Below are 24,738 nucleotides of genomic sequence, written 5' to 3'. Positions count from 1 at the left end.
GTTGAAATTTACTATACAAACTGGTAAGCTGATTTACATGTGAACAAAAGTTTTTTTTTTTTATGTGAACAGCTGTGGTGACACTTAAAAGTTTTGGTGTTTAATAGGCCTGCACAATATACCGCAAATTTATCGTTATCGCAATATCCAGCTCTGCAATATGCATATCGCAAAAGATGGCGAATATCGCAATAAATCGCAAACCCAAAATGTGTTAAAACAATCTTCTAGCAGCTTGAAGCATTTAATGAATCAAATAAATCCCTTTATGCTTTGACCAATCAGATGGACGCCTTCCCATTGTTGACCAATCAGATGGAGGCCTGTTATGTTAGATGTTTGTCCCCCATGTCGATGAGGGTCATTTGGAGTATAATTTTTAAACTGTTGCAATGAAGTGGGAATGATTTTTTTTGTTTATTTTTCTATTTGTTTATTTACCGCAAATTTATCGTTATCGCAATATTGATCACTAATATCGCATATCGCAAGTTTTCCTCATATCGTGCAGCCCTAGTGTTTAAAGAATCAAATAAATCCCTTTATACATTTGAACAATCAGATGGAGCCCCTTTATGTTAATGCTCACCTCCTATGTAGACTAGGTTTAACTCTTATTTAAATTAAACTGTTACAGTAAATTGGAAATTATGTTTTTGGTTGTGTTACTATTTGTTCAAGGATTCAAAGGGTGTTTATTGTCATATGCACAGTAAGGAAAAGGTTTTCCCTGTACTATGAAATGTATTGCAAGTAATATTATCATCGCAATATTGATCTTTATTATTGCAAATCGCGAGTTTTCCTCATATCGTGCAGCCTTAGCCCAAATATACGCATACTAGGAGCACAAGGGGAAACAATGGGATTTGATGAGAGTTAAGATGCATCAATCCATTTTCTTAGCCTTATATTTCCCGTTCGGGGTCACAAGGTTGCCAGAGCCCAACTTGGCTACTGTTGGGCGAAGGCGAGGTACTCCTTTGACCGGTCACCACCTGTTGCAGGGCACACAATCACATACCCAAAAAAACAATCACTCCCACACACATGTACACCTAGGGACACTTTAGAGTAACCAATTAACCTATGAAGCACATTTTTGTAATGTGGGAGGAAGGCAGAGAGCCCGGACAAAACCAATGCATGCATGAGGAGAATATGTAAACTCCTCACAGAAAGGATCCACTAACCCCTGCGCCACCATACAGCTCATTGCGTTAAATTAACAAACTGTAACTGGGACTGTAACTAAGAATAAACAAACTAGAACACTTAACAGAGTAATTCCGTAGACCATGGCAAAAAGTTGAAAATAGGGATGTTGTTTACATTCTGTTAGAAAGTTGAATTTTTCCCTAAATGTGACAAATTTATAGATGCTGTAGGAAGTTGCATAAAGGGAAAAGAATGAAAAGAAAACTGTTGGTCAGTGAAGAAGTGTCATAAATTGAGGTCCTACATATTGTCAGTGCCAAATCCACACCGATACAAATATGAAAGTATGTCATAAGAAAGAGAATGTTTTAAAATCCCACTGTGATCACGCCAGCCCATCGGCTTCCTTTCCAGCTGTGAAAGAAAATTTCACAGCAAGCAAGAGCTGGTTCCACCTGTTCCTGAATCACTAGCAACCGAAGTTTGTGCCTCTGCGTGAAGAGATGGTATCAGCTGACTCAGAAGTGGCCGGAAAATATCCTGATATGCTGAGGGAGATAATCGTAGTGGATAATTATCATTCGGATGAATGAATGATGAATAAAACTGGCCTATCTGAAAGAAGGTGACCTCTCACACTTAACTGATGAAGGGGGAAGCACAGGCTCCTGGGTTTAGGGCACAGATAAAGCATCAGAAATGTCCCAGAAGGGTTTTTTGATGAGTAAATTGTGACGGACATTCTTCAGCTGCGGGGGTGGGGTTTTCCGTATTCTGCATATTCATTGGTGTGTCTGATCCCTAATCCCCGCAAATACAGAGAGAATTCAGTACATGGATTTATTTTTCTACAAATGGATGCATCATAATGGAACAGAACATGGAGCTTGTGGCCTTTCGACGATAGCAGCTGCATCAAAGCTACAGCTTTTTCAAATGGAATTTTTCGCCTGCTCCCAATTTATAATGATTTGAATTAAGAAATAGTCAGAAATACGATATTCATTTTAATTTTACTTTATGTAAGTCATCCATCATGAGAAAAATGCCACAGTAACATTTTAAAAACAACAAAAATAAAGATTTTTATTGGATTGGGTCTTTAATCACTATAGGAAACAAAACTAGCAACCAATAAAAATGACCAAAAGGGTAAGATTCCCAGGAATTACTTACACATCCAAAATAGTAATATTTGTAACATAACTAATTAACATAAACACAATCCATAATGAAAGACTCAAACAGAGGGCATTCACTGCTAACTCACCTAATAAGGAAGTCTTATTGTAGCCAGTAATCTGCTTGTGCTATTTTCTGTGCATTAGCACAGACACAGGTTGGTATTCTTTGCTGTATTTTTCCGTCCTTCTACACACTCACATACACATAGTCCACTGTGTAATTCAGTGCAAGCAAAGCACAGTCAGGTAATTGTTACCTAGCAACCATCTAGTGCTGACAACCATTATTATGGTCCCTGCTAGGCAAGCAGAAGTCAGATTGTAAAAGGAAGACATACAGCATCACATACACAAACATACAACTAAAAAGTAATGTTTTAACTAGTGAACCTTTCTATTTTCAAAAGAAGAACTGCAAATTTAAAGTAAAACATATGTTGGTGTTTTTGCATATCTTCTTGTTAGTACTGCTGGCTCAGATGCTTTCCTCTAAGCTAGAGACTTCTACCAGGAACAATTCCCTAAAGTGAGTATATGCCTGGGTGGGCTGCCCAGGTGTCATGCTCTGTCAATGAGAAAGTCATCCAAAATTCATTATTTATGAAGATTAAAGCTGCGTGAGCTAGAGATTACAATCACTCCACTGTGGCACTCACAGTGTGTGTGTTTCTTTGGCTCATGCTGGTCCATAAAAAGAATAAAAAAGCATGTGTGGAGTGTGGTAGTTATATGTACTATTACTGCACTGAAATAAATGGTGACTCAAATTTTGATCAGCATGTTTGAAATAAATGCATGTGGAAAGTATTCCAAGAGTAATTCATATTTTTGCTTCAAGAATAAAACCTTTGATCTGAACCAGTCTGAAACAACATTCCAACAGCACACACCATAAAACAATCCAGAGGGTTAAACCCTATGAAACTGAAGACACCATCTCAGCTCACTGCAGAGCTTCTATACTTCAAAACGGAGATCTGATTTACAGAGCATTGCATAGTGCTCGTGCAATGTCTGTACTGCACATATTAAATGTTAGTTTACAATTATGCTGAAAAATCTACCAGCCATTAACTAAAAAAAACACAGTTCTCAGCATTCACAATATATATTACACATTATTGGTGTAGTATTTAAGAAATGATCAATAACTGATATAATAATAACTAGATCATTGAATATGGGGCCTTTCACACGAAAAAGTATATGCAGTTTTATGATGTATGTTTTAAGGACAAAAATATTTTATCGCTCCAAAAAAAGAAAACTCTCCCTGAAAAATGCACATTTAAATGAAATATTCATGTAAATTCAGTCCCACCATTTCTATTCATAGCCTTGTTTACAACATGTATACAATTCCCATGCATGTCAGATTGTATTAAAAGTTCCTTTATGTTTAAAATAAACATGAAAGTAAATTTGCAGCAAACTCTCCTCCCTTCAAAATAGGTTATTTTATCGAAAAAGAAGAAAAGCTGCCAATATGCTCTCCACATAACAGTAGCATACTGTAGATTGTGTCAGCTAACATATAGTTTATATATAGTTTTATTTCCATATCTCGATGGCCAAAACTAACCTAACCTGCTGCAGAAAAAAAACGTAAACAAACATTTTAAAGAAAAAGCAACACAAAATCCCCTGTGAAGTTTAAAGTCTTGTGTTATGCAAAACCATCTTAACCAACTAATCGGACCTTTCTTGTACAAACACTTCATAATACAAATATACAATGCAGTTCATGAAAGATTTTTTTTTAGATCTAAAGAAATAACAGGCTTTCTAACATTAGCTCAAATAAAATAGATCTTGTCAAACCTCAAAGAGGATATCCTTCATTGTCTTAAGAGTAATATGTGTCCTGATGCATCAGGACACATCTTAAAAACCAGAGATAGCACCACAGTAAAATATGGTATCTAGGATCAAAGATGAATGCAGAGTGGATCTGTAAAAAGACTGTTGTGAGCAGAGATGAGTTTTCCTGTCTGATGAGACAGAAAACTGATGTGAGAGGCCTCAGTCTTCTTAGAGGAGACAGGCAGAGAGAGAGATAGATTTAACTCAAATAAGAGTGGATTATACACATCTTGCATGCCTCCAGCCAGTATTACATAACCTTAAATCTAGTTATGCATCCTGCTTCATTTTGGGAGTGGGGGTGGGGGTTAGTGCAATCAAACATCTGAAGATATACAATACGTCAATTACTCCATTTCACTGCCTTTTTTCTTTGAGCATGTTAACATAAATGTACTGACTCCAAACGCAAATCCAAATCTTCATAATAGCTTTTCAAGATTTTGAAATCATTTACAAAGGATGCTGGTCCTGTAACATGAAAATACAAGCATATGGCAGCAGCTGACTGAAATACCAGCAGAAGATTGGGCCAAACAGCTGCAGTCTGTAGTACCATGTAACAGCTGTCCATACTACCGCCTATCAATCTTGTCTGCAGAAATAAACTGGTCTCCATTAACCATTCAAAGCAGAGTCATAACCATAACTCAACTGCAGTGGTGTGTGTGTATAGCTAGATAAAAAAAGAGGGAAATGCTCTAAAACAACACAAAAAATAGATTTTTTTAAAAAATCATCACTGTGTTTGTTCTGTGTCAGAGGCTCTGTTCAGCTGCTCATTAGGATTCGCATACCATCTTCCAGCTCAACACTGCCCTCTGTGTCTCTCCTTCTACACACAGACATGTATCCATGGCAACCCAGAGCCAACCAGATTAGGTTGAGCTCCATGCTGCCATTTGAACATGCTGCCTCCCAGTGGTTAATCCCAACTATTCACCTATCAAGCCATACCCGCTTCTGCTAAATACGTGGGATATAAATGGAAAAACATCCTTCAGGCTTATGATCATATTCATCAGTTGGTCGGTCATGATATGTCCTTTAATAATTTTTATTTGCTATTACTTTAACTTTACATTTTCCCAAAATTACACATAAAAAATAATCTACAATGTGAAAAAAATCCTAAGTATTGCATCTATATACCATTTCAAATCAGGGAAAACGTTTTCCATTTTATTTCTATAAATTGTGTTAAAATAAAAAAATATATATAACATAAAATAGCTTGGCAATCAAGTAATTGAGAACTGTGACTTGAAGATACAGCAATACCTACAGATGTAAGTTTTATCCTGACCACAGCCAGATAAATCTCTAAATCCCAGCTGCTGCCTGGAAGTATAATCTGCAGTCAATACTATGCAGGCAAAGTGGATAATTATACAAAGAAAAACATGGATTCCAGGATAACACTAGAACAGTAGCTCTATAGATTATATACTGTGTTTTTCTATCATGTTAACAACATTTAAATAAATGAACACAAATTGCACAAAAGTGACGTCAAATCTTCATCTTGATGTAACCTTAGAGGGAGAAACTTCAAAGAGGCCTGCATGGGTGTGTGTTGCAGTGGTGGTGGTGGGGTGATGCGTGTTGATGCATGTTAGAAAGAGCTCTGCTCCAGTGTGTCAGACATTTCTTTCTCCCATTAATACTGCGTAGACCACAAATCAAATTCTAAATGAGAAGCCTGTTGTCTTTAGTTTAAAGGATGGGAAGAGGCGGTCCTGATGTGATCGGGAAGCACACATGCACATGGATTTGCTCTCTCTAACTGTAGAGTCAAGAGCAAGAACTGTGCTTCAAGGCAAGAGAGCTTTCTAATCCTGATCTGCAGCAAGATCAGAGGCATTTTTATGCCATTTTCATACAGGGGTTTAGCCTCATGTCTTTGAACCTTTTGTAAACTATACTTGGCTCTGCTGCTTGTTGTAACATTATTCAGTGAATACACAAGTTAATTCCACAAGTAGATTTTTTCATTTTCCATGGTGAATACTGTATGTCAATGTCATTGCACTGCTGGTGGTGGCACAATCTTTAGAACCTGCATAATAGGTAAAAGAATAAAACAGAACTCACATTTTTAATATATATATTGCTTCTCTTTTTAGATGACATTTTAACTTGGTTACATTTTTATTTTTATCCATTTTTGCGCATTTTTATTAAATTGATGGCACTAAACAGCTCAGAGAGAGTGTGATTGTGTGTTGGTGTGCAGAGAATTGCTTTCATTTTTATTGTTCCCAAATTGACAATAAAGTTACTAAACGGAAAAAAATTGGTATGAACAAACCATATCCAAAACAATTTTCATCTGCAAAATTCCCAGATGAATTCATTATTACATTTGGATTAAAAAGGCTCTTCTGTGTCTGCATTATTATATCTTTTGAGAATGAAAGCAGAATCAGACATGCAGATGTGTGCAGTGTTTTTTTTTAATCTATTCTTTAAACCTTTTAAATTGTTTTCTACTTTAAACTGAAACCAACTCAGAATATCTGGAATTTTCACTAAATGGAACCAATAATATTATGTTTCGTCAAGTTCATTTTTTATAATGGCTGCAAAGTAGAAACTGGAAATGCTGGTTTTTAAACACAAATTTCCTTTGTTGCACTGGTCTCCAGGAAGTTTCGGGACATCCGGACGAAAGAGTTCTCATTACAGATGATATTGTCTCATTTTTTATGTATAACTGAACTGAGTTGTTGTCCAAAGCCGGAAAATGTAAGAAAAGTTGCTAACAAACTTTAGCATAACATAGTTTGCTTATTTAAAATATCAAATATACAACATCTGCAATTGCAGAAATCCTAAAAGAACTTTCTGGATTATCCAGAATATCCAGAATTTATTTTTGCATTTTCCACATGTCACCATGGCAGCAAGTGCTGCTGTTAATCAGAGTTGCAGAGGAGGAAAGGAAAAAACAAAGTGGTTTGCCATAAAGCTCCAGACCAGTCCTCTTTATATAATTACCTCTATAAGCAGCCACACCCAGAGCTCCTTTCATGTTATTCTCACAGTAAGCTGTCATTTATCTGGATGGGTACATGAATAACACAGACAAGAGCCCAACTGACACCCTCTTGTTTTTCACAAGTGTTTTAAAAATATTAACACTGATTTTAATTCTGAGATTACACATATTTTATGCAACTACTAAAATTTATATTTTTTCTATATTTAGGAATAGTCAGTAAAATGTCGTAAATATTTGGGTATACCTTTATTTTTAGTGTTCTTAATATTATTTTTAAGGTTGTACATGTATTTTTTGTGGGTTTCTTCCTATCTAATCAGACAAACAAAGCTCAGTAAAAGCAGCTGATTATGAAAATAACCTACCACAGAAATTTTGCCTAAAACTTGTTTTCTGTTCTCGTAGTTTTACAAAAAAATAAATAAACACTTGCTAAAGTTGCTAGTTTGTTAGCAGGTACTGTATATATTTATTTGTAACTGAAGCCAATTGTTTTTCCGTAGCGAGAGGATGCTTTCCTACTTTTATTACATTTTATATGCATGTAATGGAAAAACATGTTAAATCATTAAATATTTAGTGATTTTCTTTGTTGGTTTTGCTTGCTTATATCTGGGTTGTGATGCTACAGACAAACCAGTTTTAAAATGGTAAAGAATGTTTTTGTAAAAAGTATTTCTATGCAGATCTGCAGGAGTCTTTTTTGGTGAGCAGGCATGTGCAGGTCAGTTCTGACCTAGTTCTCTAGCGATATGCTGCTGACTCAGACTCAGCAGTGCATAATGGTACAACTGGAATGAAGAGTCACAGACAAAGAGACGCGCAAACACACAGAGCCACACACCAAGGCAAGCACAGGCGGTGTGTTCCGCTCTAGTGCGCTACATCTGTTCATTACTAAATATATCCAGAGGAACCCAGGCTTACCACTCCCTTCTGTATGTAACTAGCTGAGCAGGCCTAAAGGATGAGGGAGAGCAGGAAAAACTAGCAGTAAGGAATAAAGACAATTTTGAAAATAAATGAAAATTTTAACTATTCTCATTGATATACTATGGACATATACATTTAGCCGATTCTCAGAAGACATCTCAAACTATAATAAAGTTGGAAAAACATAGGAATCCCACATTAATTGGATACCAGATGGCATAATCTCCTCATCCTAATCTTAAATTGACTTGGAAAGAGAAGGAAAAACACCTTTTTTGTGACATGCAAACAAAGATGCTATTTTTAACATGTCCATTGTGTTGTTTTTCCTCCCGAAGGCAACATGGAGAAACTGAAGCTTCAAGGAAACAGAATCCTTCCTGTCACTGATAGAAGGCATTAAGCTAAAGTTGGTGAGTGAGCATCAGTTCTGACCGGCTGCCTTTGGTAAATGCCACTGCCTTGCCTGGCTGCTACACACAAAAGGGGTCTGTGTCATTAAAGTCCACTCTTTAGAAGCTGATATCCATGGGCTGTAAGCGAGAAAAACAGAATACTCACTCCTCACCAACTTCCTTTTTATTAGGAAAACATTCCTGTAGGGATGAGTGTGTCATCACAAGCCGAGTGCTATAATAAAACATTCAAATGAAAAACAGATAAGGAATTATAACCTGCCGTTGTGGTGTGAGCCGGTTTAGACACCATGTCCCACCTTTACCTGGATAAAAGGAGAAGAAAAATAATGGCCTGATGTGGGGTTTGAGTGCATGTTAATGAGAGAGTGGAAAAGGGGAAGTTTTTCCACAAAGAGGCACAGCCTAACCAGTAATTTGTACCTTGAGGGTTATAATTGAAGGGACTTCTTGTGATGTTGACGCTGCCAGAAAACAAAGCGGCGGAGTTAAAGGAAGACAAGTGACATAGATATTGTGTATGAGTGGTTTCTTTTGTACTTCACCTCATATGTATTAATAAATACCACAACACACCTTTTCCGCACAGAGCCAAAGAAGCCATAAAGTAGATTTGAAAGGCTGCGTTTACCCTGAGAAATGAGAGTCTTCAAGATTCATTCAATTATTGTGTCATGTGAAGGTCCTCAGTCTGTTAGCAAACAGAGGCGGCAGCTGACTTTTTATGGGAAGAATTATTTTTGGAACACCAAGTGGATGTTTGCCTGAAACCTAAACTAAATAAAAGTTTTAGGGCTTAGTAAATTAAAATAAAAAAAATAAATCGGATTATAGACATAGATAAAAAATTGAAGAGTGATTCACTTACAGAGCAGCACATACCTCATTCCACAACTTATAAATAGGAGACACATCAAAAAGGAAGGACAAACTAGGAAAGAAGTATAACAAAGGGCTATTTTAGTTAAGCATCAAAGCATTTCAGCACTGCAAAAACCTTTTATCCTTAAAGAATCAAGCCTTTTATATAGAAAAAATAAAAACAGAAAGAAATCTTATTTTTTGACTAAAAGAGTTTAAATGACATATATTAAAGGGTTTTAATATCAGATTAGTCAAATGTGTTGTTACCATTGACTGTACATTATAACTGGACTAAGTGCCCCTTCTGTTCTGAACAGGAAGTATCTGCAAGCTCCATGAAGTCAAAATCCCATAGATTTCAACAATTATTAAGACATTATATTTGTCCGAATAACTTTGCTCTGTTACCTTTTTTTAACATGTTCTTGATAATCCTTTTTTTTCATGATATATTTTTCTGTAGTGCAAGTCATTCAAGTTATGAACTGATCAATCGAATCAATCAATCAATAGAAAATGGTAATTGAATTGATTTCATTCTATTGGAGCCGGAAGTCATCTGTTTTTTATAGGTGCCGTAACGCTAGGTCCAGTTCTCATATACAGTCAATGACACAGACATGAAAAAAGGACTGTAATTATTAAGAGAAACCTATGGCTTGGTTGTTGTTTTTTAACTGGACCATTTTTTCAAGTTGGCCTAACCATTTACTTCTTTTTTTCTGTTTTTGTGAAGGAACACATACCGGTACCTTTTAAGCCAATAAATCAACTATCCCCACCCTAAAACAATCACGTCAGCCTGTAATAAATAGGTTATGCAGTTTTTCTCTATAGACAATAATATTATTTCTACAATTTTGAATATTAAACCTCAAAAATTCCATTCTACTCCAATTAATTAGATATTTGAAAAAATTCAAGGAGCTAGAGGGGAGCATAACAACAGGACTTGTTTTTCAAAACTTTGATTAATTTAAAAGCTTTCATCATAAACTAATTTCTGAATAACACAAAGCAGCAAACAAAATAACCACAAAGGGGTGGAGAGATCCTCTCTAAAAATATAAATTCCTCTAGGTCTAATTTTTACAAAAAAGTTTTTTGTAAAATGGTTTCTCTCTTTAATTCTCTTTATTTGATTTTAGTTTTTTCTTAATGCCGATCTTTAGAGTAAAAAGATAACTTCGTCTCAGAAAACTCAACTGAGCTCTTTTTTTATATCTCCAAAGTGAAAGGGAGCTTTTATCACATAAATCAAAGCTTTGGCAAAGGCAAAAGTTCTATTTTTACATAAGAATTATGCAAATCTTTCTGTTTTGCTTTGCTGGTCTCGATCCTGCCTGTCTGGCAGAGGTCTTTAAACACTGTCAATAGTAAATTTAACAAAAATAGCTGTTCCTGTATTTATTCATGTACAATTTTCTTCTTTGAATCAGAAACTCTTTTTCTTCCAAACACAGTCAGGTCCTATGAGTAGCTTGTTCAGACAAAAGTGTTCTTTTTTAATGAGTTTCCCACCACCAACACTGTTCTATCCTGTGTACAACCAGATGATGCAACTTCAGACAACAACAGAAAAACTCAAGGTCACTCCCTCCCATTTCCAGAATCGGTTCCAGCCTGCGTCCATGCACTGAACCTCTCCTGTTTCTGTTCTTTGTTAAAATAGATATTTTACTTTAGATATGAAATAAATTAGCATGCAGAAATTTCAATCTTTAAATGGAAGCAGTTTGGTCCTAAAAGTGGTTTTCAATTCCCAAAAAGGAGCAGATTATGTTTTTTAATGTATTATCAGCAGGATAATTCTAAATTTAGATTATATTTACAGTTTCTGCTAAATCTGCTAAATCAAATTCTGTAATTCTGCGCCTAACGAAAAAGGTTTTTCTAAACAAACTGACTAACTTTTACTGAGACATATAAACAAATATCTAGACCAAACATTCACTGATATGTAAGAAAGTTTATTTTTATTACATTCCCAAAGACTGATGACAGCATTCTTTAGGAATGTTCTACGACAGGAACCCGTGAACCTGACTGTAGTTAAGGGATGTAGCAATTCTGGAACAATTCGAGTGAAAATAAAATTAAAAATTATTAATTCAACATTATACAAATGAAATTCACATTAGTTTTTCTAAAACTGTTGCACTATTGTATGTACTTCATCATAGTTTTATTTGGTGTGCTTTTGTTCTACTCGTACAAAAAGCCTTTGTACATGAACATTTTCACATCATTAAGGCCTAGAAATTGTGGCCTTCTTCCCTGACACACTGTGGCTAATGCAGACCATCCCGGAGTCAAGCCAGAGCAGGGAGGAGAATATCAGGAGGTCAGCTTTGGCAAAGCGGCTTTGATCTTAATGAGGTGTGCAGCTTTATGACACAGGCTGCAGTGAAATGTCAAAGAATGGAAAGCAGAATGTGGTCACATGGACACAAACCCATTTATTAGAGTGTTTGACCCTTTTTCTTCACCTGTTCAAGTTTGTCAGTGCCTCCTTAGGAATTTGCTCTTTCACTTCTTTTAAGGTGAAATTTCAGGAAGTAAGATCACTGGAAACCTGGGGTGACTGTCCTAAAATTCCTTTGGCCCATTCAAGTTTAGACATACTACAGAGGGAAATTCTTTTTTAAATTCATGTCAACAGCACTACCAAATGATGAGTTTTAAAAACAAGTGCAATTACCACCATTTAAAGGTCCACTATACAATGAAATTGTAGTGGACTTTATTTGGCATTTACCTGAATACAAAAACATATTTTTCATAGGTAGAGAAAAAATTCAGGTGTCAAGGAGTTAAGAAATCATCCATACAAGCAGCGTCTTCAATAGCACCTCATCTAAAAGAACTGCTGTTTTCTTAGTAATATCAATAATTAAACTGTATGAAAAGCATGTTTTTGATCCTTTCATTTCTAAGGGCCTTCCGCTCTGCTGTTCTCATTTGCCCCTCTTTCAAAGACTTCTGCCCCCCCTCCCGCCACCATGATATAAAATGTTCCAGCTCCGCCACTGATAGAGACATGCTAATGTAGGTTCTATGTCACACCTACAAGCTTTTCCAACAACAATATTTCGTTTGCCTCTGATTCACAATGATTTTAATAAATGAATACTGAGAAATGCAGTTTTTAAGCCTAATTTTGTTTACATATATGTCTTCCATCATGAGAAAAATCCCACAAGAATATGTTAAAAACACCAAAAACACATTTTAATAAAACAGTTTTTCCTGTACACAACGTTAAAAACATCATGTCATAAAGCCGGTTATGTTCTTCATGTTAAAGCCAAATGTGAGTATTTATTCCAGTCCCAAACTAACATGTGTGGGAACTTTAAGTGTGCTAAGGTCTTGATGACCTAAATGATGAAGTTGTCATCTGCCTGCTAAGAAGATGAGCGGAGACATTTTACAGCCCAAAAGATCAAATGAAAAAGATCTTTCCATATTTAAGTCCTAATTTCTTTTTATTCCCCTGAAAGACTGTATGTCTATCATGGCAATTTGCTAAGCCAAACAAAAGTCTGGACTTTGTGTGCTTGAGCAGATATGACTAACTGTTCTCTGAGGACGTTCCAGGAAAAGTGCCTTCTGTCAAAACAGATCCTGTCTTACCTAGAAATTCAAATTCCAACGTGATGTCTTTTTATCAGCAACTGTCCTTGTAATCCTTAACTTTCTTTTTATCTTCTGCCTCCCTGTTCTGTTGTTACAGTAAAGCAGGCAGAGATCATGCAAGCGATGTAGACTTTCGGTTCTAGCAGTCTGAACAAATTAGCCACCCATCTCAGCGCACCACCAACCTTGTGACTGATTAAAATTTAACAAGCCATCTTCTGACAATGGAAAGCTTTCACAAACTCATATACTTTTAGTAACAGGGTTGCAGTCATTGCTGTGGTGCAAGAACAACCCTAATCCTAAAACTAACCCTTCCTTTTTGAACGACTTACCAAGCCATTTTTCTGCTTTAACAGACACTAATTGATGCTGTTAAGCTGAGCTGCAAGATGTAATTGCATTGTTGTACATAGGCTTTGAAATTAGGTAACAATGTCAACTTCAGCATTGACACAGTTATTTAATTTGAAAGCACTGGGTCAAGTGTGCAGCTCAAAAGCTTAAGAGCAAACTCAGTCTTTAGAGCCTTACATCCAAAGGACAAGGGATAGAGGAGAGAGCCTTTAAGGATCTGTTTGGTGAAATTCACTCCCTTCTCAGATAAACTATAGTCTAAAGTAATTAGTGTAGCAAGTGTATTTGATCATCCTTCAGATAGGGATGGGGAAAAAAAGGGTTATTTCTCTGGTTCAGCTTGTGAACCAATAAAAGCAAAACCCCTTTAAATATCAAAATTTGGTTTTCCTTTTTGCAAAAGTGTGGCTTTTAAACTTAAAACCCCCCACATTCTTTGATTTAAAAAAAATTTGAAGAAGGATGTTGGATGTTCTTTCACCCCGTCAGAATGTGTGTGATTGCAGAAGAAGGAAAGCTTTGAATGTCAGCATATGTTAGTTTATGTCCACCACATGAACTCCTCTGGCAGTGAACAAGCTCTGATTCAAATTACATTATCCAGCATATGAGATTAGCAAATGCCATCTCCTGAAACTCTACCCCGGGATACTTCTTCTGAGCAGTTCCAGATGAACCAGAAGAGGAAAAAAACTCATGGGTCCTTTGAAACAATGACGGACTGAAAGGAAACCTTTGTGAAGTCTGATTACTAATGCAAATAAAATTTTTTAATAATGGCTAATATTTTACATTAAATAGTCCTTTTAATTACTTTAAAGTAAATATGTAGAGTCCATGGGGCTATGGGGATGCTTTTGTTTGCACTTCACTTCTTGCTGCATCACTGCCACAAAGAATAGTTGTGTGGACAGGTCTCGTCATTCTTGTTTCGTCTGCAGTTTAAACATTTCCATTCATCCCTAGTTACAAAATATCATAAAAATACTGTAAATGATTTGGTGGAAGTAGGAAATCACCTTTGTGAGATCTTTTGGCTCCACATCTCTACTTTCTAAATCATGCATGCATCAAACACACTAAGTTTAAACCCACAGAGATGCATTTTAAGTAACTCAGATTTCAGTCAGACAACTCTTGCAGTAAGAAATATTTATTTGACATTTTTCCACATTCTTTAAGTTGGCATTCACATATTTTCGTTTGGCATAAGGCTCCGTTCAATTCCATAAAACTTCCATAAAATTCCATAAAATTTCCATAAAACTTTCGGGTAACAAAACCCCCCTTTACGGAGCCCACAGGTGGAAGCCGGGGAGGAGGGTGGGGCGAAGAATGAGCGCTGAAGGTAAGAAAGAATGAACAACTGCGCACCTGGCTTAAATAGGACGCTGAGCAGGTGAGTTAATTAACTGAACCGCCCTAGGGTATTTACCTGAAAACACTGCTTCGAGTATCTGCCCGAAATACGATAAATCGTCATTAAATTTAGAGTTGTTTTGTTAGATACATAGTAAATAAACTAAAATTATTGCTAAATTTACTTGTATGAATCTCACATTTATAGTATTTTTAACCTAAGTTTCTTTAATAAATATTGAGTATTTCCTTGCAAAGAAAGATATTTTTAACACTTTTTTTAAATACAGCATTGGCATGTACTCAAAGTGCACCCAGTGAACAGGAATGGTATTGGTTAGTTTGCAAGAAAAATTAATGTACTTTTTGGCATTCTGAATATGTGACAGTTTCTCTTGAAATATGAGGTAACATGCTTTTTTGGGGGTTACAATAAAGGTGAAACATTCAGCACCTGTTTCCTCCCACAGTCCAAATACATTCCTCATGGGTTAACTGGTGACTTTAAATTGCCCCCATGTGTGAGTGTGTATGGGTGATTGATTGTGTGGCCCTGCAACAGGCTGGCAACCTGTCCAGAGTCTACCCTGTCATCGGCAAACAGTATATAACCGGGACAGGCCCCTGCAACTGTGTGATCCCAAAAGGCATACAGCAGGTAAAGAAAATGGATGGATTGACATTTAGCACCTGTTAATCACAGACAGAAACATCTTCTAGGCAACTGAAACATGGTCTGTTTTTTAAATTAATTTATTTAATAGACATTCTTCAAAAAAAAAAATATATATATATATATATATATATATATATATATATATATATATATATATATATATATATATATATATATATATATATATATATATATATATATATATATATATATATATATATATATATATATATATATATATATGATGTGCTCTGTCTGTTAAAAATAAAAACATTAGCCCGTCACTAGTTGGAAAAAACAAACAAACATTGGAACAGACCAAAGACAGAGATGACTGGTTCCTTCTCCAAACTGCATTGTTAGAATAATTCAAAATTCTATTGAAAAAACGTGCAATGAGCTGGATGGTGATGCAGTGGTTAGCACCTTCGCCTCACAGCAAGAAGGCCCTGGTTCAAATCCCAACTGTGACCCAGTCGTATAGAGCTTGCATGTTCTCCTCCTAGGTTTTCTCTGGGCACTGCAGTTTCCTCCCACAGTCCAAAGGCATGCTTCATAGGTTGATTGATTACTCTAAATTGTTCCTAAGTGTGAGTGTGTATTGAGTGTGTGGTTGTGTGGCCCTGTGAAAGGTTGGCGACCTGTTCAGGGTGTACTCTGCCATAACCCAACAGTAGGCTAAGGTCTGGCAGCCAGTGATCTCGAAAGGAATAAAGCGGGTTATGAAAATGGATGGATGAAAAATGTGCAATAAAAAAACATTTTTTGATAATAGGAATAACTGATTTTTTTTCTCTGTAACAATCTCTTTGCTCTCTATCTCAAGTTTGTGTATTACAGTCTCACAGAAATGCCAAGTTCCTCATATAACAACGAACAGGATGATATATGGCCTAATTGTCCATCAATAAAATCCAGTTAGAAAACTAGATATTGACACACCCATCACCCATATCCTGGATATTTGCAGAGGAAAGTCAATCATCCGGGTCATAGTCTTAACCTGTTGGACCATATTCCTTAATTGGACTTTAACCTCAGAATTTCATGTCATTGTAAAGCTGTGAATGCTTTCACTCTACCTACGTCAATACAAGAAAACCATTACACCTGAAATACCAAAAGTCAGCCAATAAAGATCAAATGATAACATGTTACATGTTTGAAGGCATTTTATATTTATTGTGAAAGTTGGGCTTTTTTTTTGCCTGAGGCTTTGTTGTTCACCTTTCAGCACATCCCATTAGCGGTCGCCACAGCAAATCAGCGGTCACGAATTCGCACAGGTGGTTTAGGCAGAGCGTTTTTATGCCAGGAGACCCAGACAGGCACTAGCACGAATGTTCTTGCCTACGGACCCACACTGGATTTTTAGCTCCTTAGAAGTTTTTCCAGGTTTCCTGCGCGCCAGTCTTACACCCAGCCAACTGAGCCAACAAGTCCATAATCTGACAGAGGCAAGCATATATGGCTTAAAAACAAAAACAAATTAATGGTAGTTGTGAATCCATACATTTGAATTATTTCAAAAAAGCTGCATGTCAAATTCCTCAAATGTTTCTTTTCAGATTTAAAAATCGCGATTCAGTTAAACTGACCGTTCAGTACAATTTGGTTTAAAATTGATTCATGTTTTAAACCCCCAATCCAAAACAATTTTTTTTTATTATTAACAACAGTTTTTAGCATATCTAAAGGCTTAAAATAAGAAATGCTGGAACTTTTATTAAGACTTGGAATTTGGATATTAAAAACTAAGGATAAATCTCAAGAGACAAAAATGTGTCTAACTGAAATTAACCCTTTGATTTTTGAATTGATATTACATCTTGTGAGTGAATATTGATTTAAAATATTTTGTAAACCAAGCCGTAATTCCAAAAACTTCAGGAATAACCTATAGATGATGTTCAACCTGCATACATACATCAAGGCTTTACAGTTCCACTAAAACGGGGTTTGGCAACCCGCGGCTCAGGAGCCGCATGCGGCTCATTAGCGCTGCCCTAGTGGCATTCTGCCATTCAGCATACAACTCCGAACAGTCCCAGAGAATTTGAGGCAAAAAGAGAAGCTGAGAGCGCAGCCTCTTTTCGGCCTTTCAAGCCCATTTATTTTGAACACACACCACATTGAACGTTGCACAGGTGTCATCAACCTCTCTCCCTTCTTCACTCATGGTGCAACATAAAGAAACAACATAACAGGAAGAATAAACTAAGGTGGAACAACAAAACTGCCATATGAAAAGAAACGTGGGCAAACAGAAACGCTCATGCTGAGCCCTAATGAGATCCTCATCCCACATCCCACAATCCCGTGCTGCTAACAGACCTAAACTGCACAAGAAAACCACTACAATTTCAATATTTTTGTCAACGAAAATTTGCGTCATAGCCTGCGACACACGTTTCTACCAGCAGGGCTTTTTTTATTATTATTTTTTTTTTTTACTTTTAGCGGACCGCTAGGCAGGTGGCTGATTTAAATCGAACCACCGTCAGTTCAGTGCATTGATCTCCTGCTACACAAAACAATCCGATGGCTGTCCAGGGGTGACGTTTTGCGTCACTTTGTCGTCTGTTCAGAACACGAGAAAACATTCCTGAAAAGCAAAGACCTGAACTACCCGCAACTGGAAGATACTGTGGCTCGAAAAGCTGCACTTTTTGGTGGATATGACTGTGACAAGCCACCTAAACGAGGTGAATGAAAGTCTGCAGGCACCGCAAATGCTTGAAGCTGTTCTGTCATTCGAGTGCAAGCTGACTGTCATGGGGCATGCACGTTCCATTTTATTGTTTTTTTTCGAATCCTCAAAATAAAAATGACATAAAAAATCGTATTTCTTTATTCCATTTCTTTAATTTTATCAAAGCAATGACACATAATTCATTGATATTATAATGAAGTTAAACTTGCATAACAGAGCAGTCACGTGACGCGTCGTTCTCCGCAGAATGCACTGCAGGGCAAATAAACATTTAATCGTTAATAATGCTCATTTTGTATGTAACAACTTAGTCATTATGATAGTAGGATAATATAGCTAATAAGGATACATATTGCATGTGTTGCCTTCATTATAAGGCTTAAATAGGGCTTTTAATATTTTGCGGCTCCAGACAGATTTGTTTTTTGTTTTTTTCGTCCACTTTGGCTCTTTCAACATTTTGGGTTGCCGACCCCTGCACTAAAATCATCTTTTGATCAGATTTTTTTTATTCCAAAAAAAACCTGTTTGTTTAATAGGACATAGTTTCTGCAGAGTGACAGTAGTTCATCAGAAATTTACCTCTGATTTGTGGGCGGGACTGTTGGCGTGGAGTAAGCCTGCTCCTGCTTCCCGACATCCTTCTGTTTACTACACTCTCTCCTGTTAGCTTGTAGCCCCTCACAACCCCAACATAACATTACCAGTGCAACAAATACGGCGAGCAACATTGGAGATATCCAGCCGTACAATTTAAAGCCAGATGCCAGCTTAGACATGGAAAAGGAAGACGTACATGGATCCATTTGTCTGCAAGTGGATACATCGCAGTGGAGATGAGTATGGAGATTGTGGCCCACCAGTTGTAGCCCCTACTTTACTGCCACAAGCTTTTTCCAACTGCATTTTTTTGCTCCTGATTCACAACAATTTTCATCAGAGTGGGTCTTTGACACAGTCATTCACAAAACCAGTGAGTGGCAGAAAAGTAGCAACAATCTTTAGATAAAGTCAATGGCTCCCATCAAAAACAATTCAGTTGGTTGAGTTTCCTTGGTCTGAAAGAATACAAGAGAAAATCAACATTTTGTAGTATTCTAGTGTTTTCTAAACAAAAGCCAAACTGAATGAGTTATTTTTATGCATTATTCTGTGGAAGTAACACATGGACACAACTACACAATCACCCAGGATGTACACACCCTAACAATACTGCAGTTATATGGGCTCACAGGCTGTCGGTGAGAATAATGGAGACCTGATCCGTCTCCCCACAGTCTGTCATCTGGCTTGGGACAGCTTGGATGGCTAACCTCTTACCAGTTGTGCATGGGAGCCCTACAGACTGCCTAGCACAATGCGGGTCTTGTGAGCCACTCGGATAATCAAAGAATATCCCCCTCCCTTAATTAAAGACGGAGAATCTGCTGACTCAGGCCAGAAACTAATCACAGATGAAGCAGGGCATCCAGAGCTCTGGGAACTGAGGCTTTGTTTAGAAAAAATGTTGCAGCAAAGGTAAATCTTGATTAGAAAATTGTCAAGGAATACTGAAGACCCACTCCAACCGTCTTTTGAATTATTTTAAAAGTGGTCTTATAATTATGATAGTACCGTTTTTTGGCTAAACCTATGTCGTTTTCTAAGACACAGTTTTGGAAGAGCAGCAGTAGTTCACCATCAGTGAGAAGCGACCCCCCCCCCCCCGTTATTGAGAGCTCAGAGTAGGAAGTTTGTGGTCTGCCCAGCATATTTTCTATGTCACATATACGATTTTTTTATAGGCTGAACGGTGGCACAGTGCTTACGCTCTTGGTTCACGGCAAAAAGGCCCCTGGATTGGCTGGGAGACCCGAAACAAAACACCAATATGTTGAAGGTTTTCTCCGGGGACTCCAGCTTCCTCCCACCGTCCAAAAACCTGCTTCATAGGTTAACTGGTTACTCTAAATTGTCTCTAGGTATGAATGTTAGTGTGCATAGGTGTATGATTTGTAGCCCTGCGACAGACTGGCGACCTCTCCAGGTTGTCCCCCCGACTTCGCCTGAAAGTGGCCGGGATAAGCTCTGGCACCCCCGTGACCCCGAACGGGACAAAACGGGTTTAGCAGACGAATGAATGAATATACGATCTTTTTCAAACTGCATTTTATCGTCTGCTCTTGATTCGCAACAATTTGAATAAAGAAATAATCAGAAAGCAATTTTAAGCTTAATTTTCTTATATATGTCCTCCATCATCATGAAAGCATTACAAGAACATGTTAAAGACATCCTTTTTATCTGAGTGGGTCTTTACAGAAAATGATCTTATGCTGATTAAAGGTTATTTTGCAAACAAAACTAACAACAGAAATTTGAGTCTGAACGTCACCAACCCAACCCAGCCTCATCCCAAAACGTCCACAGGGAAAAACGTAGCAGTTCTACAAAAAAGGGGCTTTAAATTGTCTTGCCAAACCACTGGGTCATTCAGACTCAAGGGTTAAACATTTATTGTAGTCATTTTGACAGCGAGTACAAAGGCTGAGACGTTTCACTGGACAACTGTGATATAACAAAGTTAATGATTTCCCTAAGAGGACTGCAAGCTTTATCAGAGATTGTGAAACACAACTGCAACCAGGAAGAAACAGCAGGTGCAAAATGAAAAAATCGAGAATAAAAAGCATAAATATTAAATATTTATTTTCCCTCTGATGGAAAAGCATGCTGATTTGGCCATGACAGTTTTACAACAGAAAACTGCCTCTCTCCTCCCCTAAGTATTTTAAAGGCAGATGTGCATGCAGCTGGCTGTGGGCAATGGGTCAGTCTCACCTAAGAAGGCAACATTTCCACAAATGGTACCCAACTATTGTCTCTGTAATAGCTCCAATCACTTCACATAAACACATGATTAACTTACACAGAGATGTTTTGTGGGGAAAAACAGAGCAAGGATTATAAACATAAATGATAGCTCCCTGATTTATGTTGATTTATGTTGCTTTGTGCATGTTTTTTCATGTTGTTATGGAAGTCAAAAACTCTATTTACACAAATTCTTATATTATTAAAATATGTTAATATTTTAATAATATAAAATATAGGCTTTACCAAAAAAAAATTGGGATAATAATTTACCCAGCAGTAGAAGCGCATGAGATTTTTTTTGGGGTAGTTTGGATAAGTGGCCTAATCTTTGTGACTGCAACTCTGACCCACTGTGGCTTCAGCAATGTTGGACAAATGAGGGCAGGAAGACTGTCGGGGCAGCTTCATGTCAAACCTTATGAAGACTCCGGGCTGCTGTGCATGGAGAGAAACGAGCAGCACTTCTCTGTCCTACTTCAGACTTGGCATTTCTGCCACAATGGAAAAATAAACGTTGCCTGGATTTCTGAATTTTTTTATGACTTCTTCTTGTGTGACAGAGTCGCTTTTCCCCACAGTTCCTTACCTTGACGAACAGTTTTTAACCTGACGGGACCTTTGGAGAAGTTGATTAGCCCAAAGATGTCATAAAGCGGTAATCCAGCCACAGCCAGCCCGTTGACCTCCAGCAGCAGCTCTCCCTCACACACTTTACCGTCCTGATAAACCACAGCATCCTCCCTGATGTGTCCGATGTATGGAAATTCTCCATTCTCCGCGCCCCCACGCAGATCCACATTCAGCTCCCCACTCGCGTCCCGGCTGACCGCGCACTCGTTGACTTTGGTGATCCAGTGGTTCTTCCTTTGAATGACTTTTGACATAATGGTCGAGGTTCGAGCACAACTTAACTGCGAGGAGTGGTGTCCAGATCCCCTCACTCATAGAACAGGCACTGACTGTCCCGCGCAGGAAACTTCAGGCTGGATCATCATCACTCCTCTCCTGAGCCGAGGAATGCCCAGGAACGGACGCGCATCGGTGGATGATCACAGTCCAGACGGCGGCTCTTCTGCTCTGGTTTCCGCATCTTTAATAATCCGATTCCGCTCCTTGAGGAGCCCACAGAACCCATAAAAAGAAATGTCGCTTTCAGACTTCCAAAATATGAGTGCCTTGTCTTTTTCTAAAACTTTCCCTAAAGAGAAAAGACAAAGAAAGGAAGTCGCGCGTTTCCCTGACGCTCTCCTGTCACCCGGCGGCGCCTTTAAGGAGGTAAAGCTGCGAGTTCGCTCCTCCACTTGGGATGCAGGAACAGTGGAGTTTGCGCATGCGCCAAGACCTGTGTTCATGGTAGCCTTGGCGTCCATATCTCCGCTGGGATAGTTAAGGGGGAAAAAAAATCCAACCCGACCCCCTTACTTACCGGGTCCTAAAGCTCCTCTCAGCCACCTGTGTTTCCAGATGGATTACTGCGATCTCTGCATGTAAATCCTTCGGGTCCTTGAGCATCCTGTTTTTTTTCTCTCTCCAGATAATGGGAACCTGAAACTTCTTTTCTTTTTTCCAACATAAATGCTCAGATGAGCAGGTTTCCTAAAGATCATTTGTGTCCTAAAATAATTTATTTTTTAAATATAAATCCAGTAAACGGATCCAAATTTCCATGGTTTTCCCTTTGGGAAGTGAAGAGTAACAGAGAAAGGTTGTTTTTTTTTTCCTCGTATTTTCTTTCCTTCCGGCGAAAATTTTTTGTGCAAAACAATTGTACAAAATTAAATGAATCTTACACAGCAAAAAGAGTTGGGCTAAAACCAGGAAAGAACACTATTCTTAAGAAGAAAATGACTAAAAAATCATTTTTACTAAACAACAAAACTTGGAATAAGATATCAACATTTATAAAGAAGAGTTCCACACAAGTATTAAAAAGAGAAACAAATAAGCTAAAAAAAGCTGTTAGAATTACATTCAAATTAAATGTTCTGCAGTCCAATAATGCATAATTTTTTATAGTACTAAGCAAACGGTTAGTATTTGTTGTTTATTTTGATTACAGTGACATAAGTGTATTTGGGGGAAATGAGTCATTTCAAAAAAATTGTGAACAAAACGAAAATATCATCTTTGTACAAGTTGGCCCATCTTATAAAATACTCGGAAAATCTAAAACCAGTTCTTACTCTTAGGAAATAAATCTAATGTTTTGTTTCCCAAATAGTGAGAGTGAATGCTAGTCACCAGTTATTGAAAAAAATCAAGCCAAAAATTACAGTGCTAATGCAGTTTTTAAAATCTTAAACCAAGTTTTTCTATTGTCAAGAACAATTTCCTTATGCTAACTCTTATAAGACAAAAAAACTTTGACTGTTGATTTTGGGAAAAAGCTTGGAAAGGTGTGTAGAGCAAAAGATAAGACAAAACAACTTCAAACCTGGTCAAATATCTGGAATGTCTAAAATCAAGGTTTTAAAGTCTTTGAAAGTATTAAATAGTTTGCAGTGTAAATATTTAGATTTTACAATGTCTCTCGGATGTATTATAACATTAAGTATCAAAATCAGACATTTGGTTTGAAACTTAAATCAATATAGATCCAGAGAAAGAAAAGTTGCTCATAACTGATGTGTTTACATCGGTAAATCAGACATTTTCTGACATTTTTAGCAACTTTTTTGGCCATCTTGTAAAAAGCCACCTGATTTGGAGATATAAAGAGTTTCTTATTTTACTTAGAAAAGAAAAAAAATGACAAAATAGATGAGTGTATGAGTATTTCTCGATAAAAGAAGACCTTCCATCCCCTGTCATCTTCCTGGAAAGATCTTCCATGTGAAAGCTGCTTTTCTAAACAAAGTTCTTTTTGTTTCAAATTTTAACTTTGCTACATAATACCATCTTGACTGCTGTCAACAGCTGTCAATTGCATCTACTTATGTAACTTTATTATGAGATTTTGCAGCACCATACTTAGAACTACTGCTTTATGATGAACCTCCCTCCAGAAATGGATAAAAAGTTAAAATAAATATTGTTTTGATTGTTAAGATTTAAGAGAAAGATCAAATTGACCCTCACTTAACAGTGTCCCATCATCATCACAGCATTGCAGAAAACCATGTTTCTCACTTAGCCTTTTGCCTTTTTTCCCTTTAATTCCCAACATATTTTTCCAAGATAAAAGTTTCCACATCAGAGTTTAACAAGAGAAAGGAAGTTCGTGTCAGTGGCTGACAAAGTGAGCAATTATTTAAGAGCCCAGGTTTTCAGCAGTTTGGGCAGAACAAGGAGAGGTCAGGTGAGAGGCACATGCCACAGCAAAGGAAAGCAGGCCGTCTGTATTTCCGGTCTGTACAGTATAGTGGCTGGCCCTCTTTCACTGAAGCCAGTGGCCTGGATAGCCGCACATGACAGGCAGCTTTCCATTCCAGCATTTTCCAACTGAATCAGCTATCATGTCTTCTGCATGCTCCATTTGTCCCAAAATGTTTGTTTTTTTAACTCAAAAATCTGAATATGATCATTGATCCTTATGTTTGGTTGCTTTACAATAACCTTTGGCCTAATTGTTGTGTTTTGATGTGTTGACGGTGCACACATAGTAGGTAAGCTTTGCTGTAAAGTGGGCTCTGCTCAGCCTTTCACATGACCCTCTCAGTGGGCAAAACTAACTGCTGCAGGCCAAAGAACACAACACAAATGCAAGGCACTCAAGT

General features: G+C 37.3%; 1 protein-coding gene across 11 annotated transcripts in view; it reads right to left on the bottom strand.

The window, feature by feature from the left end:
- LOC101168460 (membrane-associated guanylate kinase, WW and PDZ domain-containing protein 1) overlaps positions 1–22,301 on the bottom strand; it is an 82,878-nt gene extending 60,577 nt beyond the window's left edge. For 7 of the 11 annotated variants that reach the window (XM_011477249.3, XM_011477252.3, XM_011477250.3 and 4 more), the window contains exon 1: positions 21,609–22,294. In XM_011477249.3, the coding sequence (XP_011475551.1) occupies positions 21,609–21,906 (298 nt within the window). In that variant the 5' untranslated portion in view covers positions 21,907–22,294. Of the gene's footprint in view, positions 1–21,608 lie in introns of all 11 variants that reach the window. The other 4 variants (XM_011477256.3, XM_011477257.3, XM_020704743.2 and 1 more) reach the window with 2 other exon arrangements.
- Between the last annotated feature and the right edge of the window lie 2,437 nt (positions 22,302–24,738).

This window comes from Oryzias latipes, chromosome 7 (assembly GCF_002234675.1).
Source record: "Oryzias latipes chromosome 7, ASM223467v1".
Taxonomy (NCBI): domain Eukaryota; kingdom Metazoa; phylum Chordata; class Actinopteri; order Beloniformes; family Adrianichthyidae; genus Oryzias; species Oryzias latipes.
This window is presented reverse-complemented; position numbering and strand designations above follow the sequence as displayed.